Below are 9,926 nucleotides of genomic sequence, written 5' to 3'. Positions count from 1 at the left end.
TCTCTCTCTCTCTCTCTTTCTCTCTCTCTCTCTCTTTCTCTTTCTCTTTCACTCTCTTTTTCCTTCTCTTTCTCTCTCTCTCTCTCTTTCTAGACAAATTGATTTTCCAACAGCTTTCATTCTGGAATATATCAGTGCACATTACATATCATGGATATATGTTAAACAGATATATAGACGGACAGCTTAAATAAATGTAGGAAATAATTTTATTAAAATAATAACTTGGAAAATTTTGATCTGTAGATTGAACACAAACGCACAGCTGTAGATTTTAAGCGGACAGACGCTGAGACATGCTTATATTGATGCAGAAAATGAACCGAACCAGAGAAAATAGTGTAGAGTGCAAAAAAATTCGAAACCATCGCTAATAGGTGGTGACAATGTATGAAATTTATGCAAAATTATGAAAATTGAAATGCATACACATATCGACAACAAAATTTTATTGATAATTTATCGAATATTTAATATATAACACTTAGTAGTGTTTTACTAATACTTAGAAAAGTAAGCACGTACACACACGTACGTAGAAACATATACAGATATACAAACTCTAAATAAAATGTCGCCTAATTTGAAAAACTAATAACCGCTGATAAACAATCGAACACATTTATATACATATAAGCATAAAAATCATAGGGGATATGATTGAGTGAATGAAAACAAATCATTCATTTATCAGTTTAGCAAAACAAGTACAACATGAACATCGTAGCCTACATGCAGTATAGCGTAGCAGATGGGGGGGGGAGGGATGTGTATGTGCATTTGTGCAAAATAAACATATAAATATTAACTGAATTTCAGAAATTCAGTTAAATTATAACATAAACTAGTATCGTCAGGCCTTCATAGGCCTGTGATGCAAAATTTGCTCTGTACGTGCGTATGTTTTTTTTTCTTCTCTTTTTTTTTTGTTTTTTGCTTTTATGTTTAATGAAAATTTTTAATTATAATTTTGAATTATCGATGCGAAATTAATGTTGCGGTTGATTATTTTGTTCTGAATTTCGCTTTCAGTTCATATATCTCTACTGCTCCGTATATAGTGTTGTTTGGCGGGTAATGTATGCCTTTTCCTCTATACATTAAATGAAGCTTTAATGTCTTGTTTTTGGTTGATATGCACTTGAAAAATAATACATATACATCTATATATATATATATATACATATATATATAATAGGAAAAATATAGTGAATAGTGAATAGACAATAAGAGCAACAATAGCATCAAACATTATAATGCAAATTGATCTATCATAACATACGAGGATAATATGATAAATGCTTATCTAATATGGATAGATGGCTAAAAAATCTCAAGACCTTTGAAGCGGCAAAAATTCTTCATTTTCTCATACTTCCAACAGATGATGAATTAATGCTTTTTGCTAATATTTGTGTAATCTTCTTCTTGAAGTTACAAGGATTGTAAGAGTAAAAGGATGAGGGGAGAAAAAGAATTTTCCAACATTTTAAATTACTTTTATTAAACTAAAATCCCTGTCATTTGTGCTACTGTGGCGATGCTTCGAGAATTTCTGCATGAATAACGGAATAAAGTGATTTTCGCCAAGGGGATGCCATGCGGCGTTAAAATTGAAATTTCGAAACCGCCAACGAACTTGTAAACATTTATCACTTTAATTGCTATGATATCGTGAAATTTTAATTCATCTCCTAAAGCCTAATTTCCATCCAAACGAACGATTAAACAAACGAGTATTACATTCCTTGATGGGGTGAAATTTCAAAGCCTATCTTTTTGACGAAAACTTTTTTCTCTTTTCAAAATGCAATGAATCAACTTGCAACACTGTAAGAAAAAGGCAGTTTCATGGAAATGCTTGTTTACCTTATGCATAAAAGCCGTAAATTAGTTACCCTTCATATGTATAGAACACTGAGTGCACTGAACTTCAATTTAAGCGATTATATAACGTTCAACACTAACTAAGAGATTTCTTTGCCAAACATTTGCTTACCAGTCGTCATACACGTTTCGGCTTTACTGAAGAGTCATCAATCAGACTTGGCAGACTGGTTAGTGGTCCTTGGTGCAGCAAAAGACCAGCAGCGAAGTGCACACTACTCCATTTGCTGTTCCTAGCTAACCCTTACCTGAAAACATCACATTTTTCAGAGAAACCTGTTAACTGATTTTTGATGAGAAAAATTAAATAATTTTGATTCGATCGATAGATATATATATATATATATATATGGCTATGCGGCATTATTGGATATGTGGCATTTTGTGATAAAAGTCCATTTCTTGGGAGAAAAGTTCATTAATTTTATATATATCACTTTTTCACTAAGATCAGATCAAGATAACTCTATCCGGGTTCTTACTTTAGGCTTATATTGGATTAATACTCCGCGACCCTCAATGACTTTAGTCATCGCAATTAGTCGTGTGGTTGACGAAGTGAGAGAAAAATTAATGTGACAAAAGTGATAGAAATTATTTGGTATTTCAAGTCCCCCGAGACGACGATCACTTACATGAAATCATTTTTAAATCGAAATGTCATAAACTAATATCTAAGTTAAAGCCGATACTATGTTAATTAATTACAAATTAAAAAAGCGAAGCACATCTTCCGAAAATTAGCAAATTAAACAAATAAGAAAATTATATTCGTCGGGGGCCGATACTCGCATACCCACGACTATATACTCCTATTATTGGATGGTGGTGGGTGTAAAAACTCGTATCGAAAATTAAAATGAGAGAAAACAAAAGTTTTAAAAATTTTCTTTGATGACAAAAATATGAATGGCTTACGAAAATCTATTGCAGTACTAACGTTTTAGAGAATCTATTCTCCGAGAAGAGAAGAATGAAAAAAATTCCAATTCAATCCATTTTTCTGCTAAGTTCCTGCCCTGTGTAGTGTTACAAGAGCTGTAGAGAGATATTCAATTGAAGGCAAACACTTAAAAACCGCAATATTTTTTTTCTCTTCTTCTTATTGTATTGCCCTCGTATATTTATAGAATCAAATATAACAAACGAATGATTTTTGAAAAACAGTTTCAAGTACTTTTTCAGAATGAATTCACATTTATGCTTATATGAGTGCACATAAACCATATATATATATATATATATATATGTAAATACTTATAGAGAAAAAGATACATGTTATATGATACATAAACAAAAAGGGTTAAGGTTGATTATATATACGTATATATAAATATATTATTTATTACATATATACATAGGCAAAAAAAATAAACAAAAGAATATATATATTCCGTTTTACATATATATACATATACCGAAGGTTAATATCGACAAAAGCGCTCAAAAAGTACAGAGAGGGAAAGAGAAGAATCTGTTGTCTATCAATATATAATAATCCTATTATTGGGATAAAGGAAATCTATTTTAAGAATTTTATAAATTGAAAAAAACATGTTTTTTTTCTTTGATTTAAATGAAAACTCAATTGCAAGGAAAGTCTCTCTCGTCTTCGTATGGCCTACAATCAATGTTTCATTTTCCCAACTTCTCTTAAAATCGCGGCTATCAAATTGATGCATGTTATATAACCCTTACCGCTTATTGACCAACACCCCAACCACTAAGCTGCAGCCATTTCCATCTTTTCCACTTTACACACTACATCGCTTGAATGATGGAAAAAATAAAAAGCAAAAAAATGAAATTTTTTTTTTTATTTATTTTTCTCCGAGACAAACAAAATATGAAATTTACTAATTATTTATTATTCTGTTAAAACAGGTGAGGCTTCTGGAGGTATTAGCCGTGACGATTTTATCGATAACGTAGCGGCCGGTATATTGGAAAAATTGCCGGCAGCTTTCGAGACTTGGCGCATTAAAAAGCAATTGCAAATGTCTCTCACGCCTACCGGCGTTGTCCTCCTACAAGAATTAGATCGTTTCAATTTATTGGTGATACGTATTAAAAAAACTTTGGAACTTTTAAGAAAGGTAATCAAATGCAAGAAAAATAGGGAGGAAAAAAAAAAGGATTTTTTTTTTTTTTTTTTTTTGATTTTCTTCTTCGTTACGCAAACGACGAATGAAGAAAGATGAAAGAAGTGGTTACGTTAGGTATGGTGACGAAATGAAATGAAATGAAATCATATAAATGCAAATGCAACGACATAGTCGGAGTGGTATCCTATAGTGACAACCATCGCTCTCTCTCTCTCACTCTCTCTGTGTATATGCATGCATTTTAACAACGTATTCATGCATGAATATGTATGAAATCGAATGCTGCTGCTGCTGCTGCTGGTGCTAGTGCCTGGTGTAAGGGTGAAGTTGAAAGTTTGAAAGAAAAAAAATTATAAAGAAAAAGAACAAACAAAAAAAAAGAAAAAAACAAAATGAATAAAAAAGAAGAAAATTAAAAATAAAACGAAATGTAATGAGAAAATATTCCGGTTTTCCGTTTTTAATTAAAGTTTTCATATTAAACCTTTTTTCTAGTTTTTTTCTAGTTTTTTTCTTTTTTTTTTTTTTTTGATTTTTAGAATTAAATGCAAAGACAAAAAACCTTAAAAAGCGGAATTATACATACAAAAGTCCTGAGGGATTTGTTAGCATGATTTATTGCCTGGAAATGAGTACAGCAATCGCAGTAACAGCAGCAGCAGCAGCAACAGCAACAACAAAAACAACAATAACAATAAAACCAAAAGAAAAAAGAAAACAAATTTGCTCGCTTGAACATGTCTCTGTCGCATATGTGCAGTGGGCGCAAACACACACACACACACACACACACACACACGCACCCATTCAATTCGTATATAATATTTGATATTTTTTGCCTCTGCCCGCGATCGAATTCACCGCCTCGTTCCCTTATAGAATAATGAATTATTTGTTGTATGTTATAAATTTTTATTTATTTATTTATTTTTTTTTTTTTGTTTGTTTTTTGTTTTCATGTTTTGCCTACTCAGGCGTATGAGTAACATTAAATCTTTGTTTGGCAAATTTTCAGTATAATTATATAGATTTTTCCCTAGATTTGTTTACATAAACGAACAAATAAGATTAAACATGTCATGACTTATGTCACTTAAGGGTATCCATGCATATATAAATATATATATATATATATAAATATATATATGTATATATGTATAACATACGCATATTGTATGCAATTGTTGTTGATTTAGGAGCTTTAACGTATTAATATACTTTCGTATGAAAGCCAAAGCCAAAGCCAAAGCCAGAGCCGAAGGCGAACCTGAAGCCAAAAAGAAGGCACAATTACGCCCTCTCTAAAAATTCGCAAAATTTATTCTTTTTATTATTGTTGCTGTTGTTGATATATTTGTTGTTGTGTTTTTTTTTTTTTTTTTTTAAAATACTTGGGGATGATATTTTTATACACATGTTGGTGGCAGCTGTTGAATCACAACCAAAAACAAATAAATTATATAAATATATATATATATATATATATATATATATATATGAGCATATAGATTACAATATTTGAAGGCTTCTCTATCTGTCTGCCTATCTGTTAGTCCGTCTATCTGTCTGTCGGTAAAATTGCAATTTATGTCACCACAATATTGGATGCATTTGCTAAATGGCAAAAAATGTGAAAATAAAAATTATACTGATTTTCTATATTCTTTCTCTGCTTTTTGTTTTTGTATTTAGCTTTTGTTGCTCACAATGTTATCATTTTTATACTGATTATACAGCCCACGGCTTTATAGTCAAGTTTTACAAGTGAATGAATTGTTATTCGTGCTGCTGCTGTTGTTGTTAGTGTTATTGTTCTTGTTGTTGTTAAAACGGCGCCATAAAGACACTAAATGTCATGTTTGTTATATGTTATGCATGGCAAAATGTAATGTAAATGTTGTAAATATTCAGTTCAGTTCAATTTTCATTGTGTTGGCATTATCAACCAATACGACTACTACTACTACTACTATTACTACTACTACGATTATTACCACTACTACTACTACTACTACTACTGTTACTACTAACTGCTACGACTCTCTACATATGTATATATATATATTTCCTGTTTGTGTGTATATATGCCTGCGTAACTTCTTCAACTCAATTTATACATATATATAAGTATATATACATATGTACGTGTATGTATATATGTATAACATCTTTAATTCAATTTGCCTTTGCATTTGCATCTTTTTTATCCCTTTCGTCTTTTCATTGTTGCGAACACTATGGATTAAAACCCATTATTATTATTATTATTGCGGTTGTTTTTTGTTGTTGTTGTTGTTGCTGTTATAATTATTCAATATTTTATTTCAACGTCTTAAGGCTATAGCTGGTGAAATCGGTATGGATACGATATTGGATAATATCGGCAATTCGTTATTTAATGGTTTACTGCCAGCGTATTGGAGTAAATTGGCTCCAGCTACTTGCAAGCAACTCGCCAGCTGGTTGGAACATTTACAGGTAACGAAATATCATTTATATTTCATATATACTGACATACAAACACGTACACACACACACACACACACACACACACACATGCGCGCAAATGCGCACGTGCTGACATCTACAAGATATAAGAAATCATTTATTAAATGGATTTGTTTTTTTTTTGTTTTTTTTTTTTTGCCCCCAACCGACATCATTGCCTTTTGATCATAAATCAATCATCAATCTTTATTGTTACTCATCACTAGTAATGCATTTTCATATTTCTTCCATCGTTTATAGGTACGTACAGTCGACTCCCCTATAACATGCGTAACTAAAAGACGCATTCGTATAACAACATAGATAAAAACAAAATTGCGACCATTTTCGTATAACACGTTAGAAAAGGTTCGTTTAATTCGGTTAAAGAAAGAAAGAGACAGAAAACATATATTAATATATATTTACATATATCCCTATTTCTCTGTCTATCTGTTCTATCGCGCTCGTTACGAGGTTAGGTGAAAGAGGCTCGGTTAAAGAAAGAGAGAGATAGAAAACATATATTAAAAAATATTTATACATCTCGTTCTCCCTCTTTCTATCTATTCTACCGTACTCGTTACGAGGCTCGGTAAAAGAAAGAGACAAAAAATATTTATACATTTCTCTCTCGCTCTTTTTATCTATTCTACCGTAATCATTACGAGGTGAAAGGTGAATCAGTTAAAGGGAGTGAGTTAAAGAAAGAGACAGAAAACATATACTAAAAAATATTTATTCATTTCTCTCTCCCTCATTCTATATATTCAACTTTGTTCGTATAATATTCGTATAATTCGGTGAAAGAAAGGGACATAAAATATGTATTAACAAAACAAAACTCACTCCCCCGCTTTCTATCTATCTTGTGACAAAAAAAAAACATTTATCGTTCAATGGCCACGAAAGTTGTTGTCACACATTGTCTTAAACTGTATTATTAAAGAAAATTATTTTTCATATATATGGCAAATGAGTTAATCACTTTTAACGGTGAAAGGCTAATGCCCTAATGTCTAATCGGAGGGATTCATATAAAAACCGGAACGACGGATCGTTGTGTTATAAAAGTGTCGACTGTATAATCGTGTCTATGTATATATATATATATATATATATATATATATATATATATATATTTGCATGTATGTATATGTGTGTATACGTGTGGCTGTCGAATAATGTGTTTGTGTGTTTTATGTCATGTTTTTCAATATTACTTTTTGCCTTTTTCTCGTTCCCTTCTTTTTTATTTTTTCATTTTTTTGTTTCTTTTCGTACCTTTAGCAACGTAATACGCAATTCAAATATTGGTCCATGTCAGGTGAACCTTTAGTTATGTGGCTTTCCGGTTTGCATATACCGCAAAGTTATTTAACCGCTTTAATACAGGTATGTGTTATTAATACAAATTTGTATGTCATTAATTATTGTATTTATTCAATGGAGTTTTAATGGATTTTATATATATATATATATGTACAGATGAGAATTGATTTAGGGCAAAAAGTAATCATAGTAGGGCACTATGTAGAAAAAAAAAAATTGGAATATTTTGTTTAGTCCTCGCGTCAGTGCGTTTTTGCGATAAGCAAAGCGATATTAGTTCGAGAAGAATGCGTGAAAGTGTACATTCTCTTCATATTCTGATAAGAAGGATGGTACGGTTGTCCATCAAACCATTGCACTTCTTCCAGATTTTGTTAAATACTGAATAAATAGCTTTTGTAATATATTAGTGACTGACATAATGACTGAAAACTTGTTGTCACACTATCCGCCACAAATTGGCGCGAACGTGCGCACGCGTGTAACGCTTAAAATGACTTGTGACATCTACTCGCCTCCACCTTTTTCAATCAATTACCTTGTAAATTGTTTTAACACTAGATTTAGGGACGTACGGACTGAACCCGTTTTTTTTTGTAAATTCAACTTCTTATCCTTATTTTTGCGACTGTAACGATTCACTAACCCTAACTATCTATTTGAGGGGCTTCGGTTAAACAATAGCAAAGTGGGTGTATTGCGGAAAAAAACTGTTTTTCAGACTATAAGGACGCACTTCAAGTCGGATTAGAAAACTTCGGATTAAAATTTTTATTTATTGTTATACATAAGTCGTGCTAAAAATATTCAGGTCATCTTCACTCTCGGCGCTAACACTCGCCACCATTCACATAAGTTTCATCTGAAGTATTGTTGTCGTATTTCACGTGCCTCGAATTTAGAGACCCATTTATTGAAAAGACCCAACCAAAATTTGAGTCCACATTCCTATCTAAAAAGGTTCGTCCGAAAAATACGGTATATTTCCTGCATTAAATCGTTAGAAACCAATCTAAGGAAAAGAATTTGATCTACTTTCTTATGCAGGATTTTTTAGCTTGAAATCACAAGCCCGTGACCTTGACATGTGTCGTAAGTTTTGAGCTAAGTTTGTTTATCTGTTTGTCTGTCTGTCTGTCCGATGTCTGTCCATGAATTAATGTATTCCATCTACAGGCCGTAACTTTCTCTCGAAGCAGGGGCTGGGGTACCATTTGATTAGGTTAAATTATTATTATGATATAATTGTCATGGTGAAGCCTTGCTCGGCACTTGACTTTTCAGCGTCATATATAGAGTGATCGAAAAAGTAGATCAATACTGTTCGTCCTAGGGTCAAAACACGGAACTCTACCGCATTTCATCAAAATATATTCAAAAATTGCGACCTGCAACTTGAATACATATTTACATGAACAGACATCAGATGGACAGACAGACAGGCTTAGGTGTAATAAAAGATGAGTCTATCTTAAGCTCATCTGCGTGTTGCATATGTCCGCACTAGCTTAGTACACCCTATGCCACAAGTAGTGTAGAGCATAAAAGCAAAAGTGTATATGTATATATGTGCATATGTTTATGTAAGGTAAACAGTTCAGTCGCCTTAGCCAGAAGGGCGTTCGTAATTAATTATTAAAAGTCATGTGATGGCAAAAACAGCGCACATCTATATTTATATATGTGGGTTATGGGTCATGTTAAAAAGTCGCCGCACCTTCAAGCTTCCTTTTGTAGCCTGCTCTTTTCAAATGATTCCAAACTATCACGTGGTTGATGTTTAGTGGCTCCACTATTTCCTGACAACTTGCGTGCTGGTCTTGCTCTACGAGTTGCAAAATTTTATCGACTCTTTCAATGACCACGCGGTGCATCTTTGACAGCGACATTTTCATTCCTGGGTCCTTTGTTCCCTGACAGCATTCTTCAGATATTTCATTCGTTTTCAAAACAAAATATAAGTTTTTACACGAGCAAGGAGTTAGAAAACTATCTTCGCAAACAAGGTAAGCTGAGATGTCACCATTTAAGCACATGTTCGTTTGAGACAATCAGATGAGTTTTGCCCGATATATGGGCATCGATACCATTCAGCTTAAAAAAACCGCAGAGAAT

At 32.4% G+C, this 9,926-nt stretch overlaps 1 protein-coding gene across 1 annotated transcript in view; it reads left to right on the top strand.

The window, feature by feature from the left end:
• LOC119638059 (dynein heavy chain 10, axonemal) overlaps positions 1–9,926 on the top strand; it is a 91,414-nt gene that overhangs the window by 80,645 nt on the left and 843 nt on the right. Inside the window, exons 54-56 of the mRNA XM_038034654.1 lie at positions 3,772–3,983; positions 6,330–6,470; positions 7,770–7,874. Of these exons, the coding sequence (XP_037890582.1) occupies positions 3,772–3,983; positions 6,330–6,470; positions 7,770–7,874 (458 nt within the window). The remainder of the gene's footprint in view (positions 1–3,771; positions 3,984–6,329; positions 6,471–7,769; positions 7,875–9,926) is intronic.

The sequence above is a fragment of the Glossina fuscipes genome, unplaced genomic scaffold (assembly GCF_014805625.2).
Source record: "Glossina fuscipes isolate IAEA_lab_2018 unplaced genomic scaffold, Yale_Gfus_2 62, whole genome shotgun sequence".
Taxonomy (NCBI): Eukaryota; Metazoa; Arthropoda; class Insecta; order Diptera; family Glossinidae; genus Glossina; species Glossina fuscipes.
This window is presented reverse-complemented; position numbering and strand designations above follow the sequence as displayed.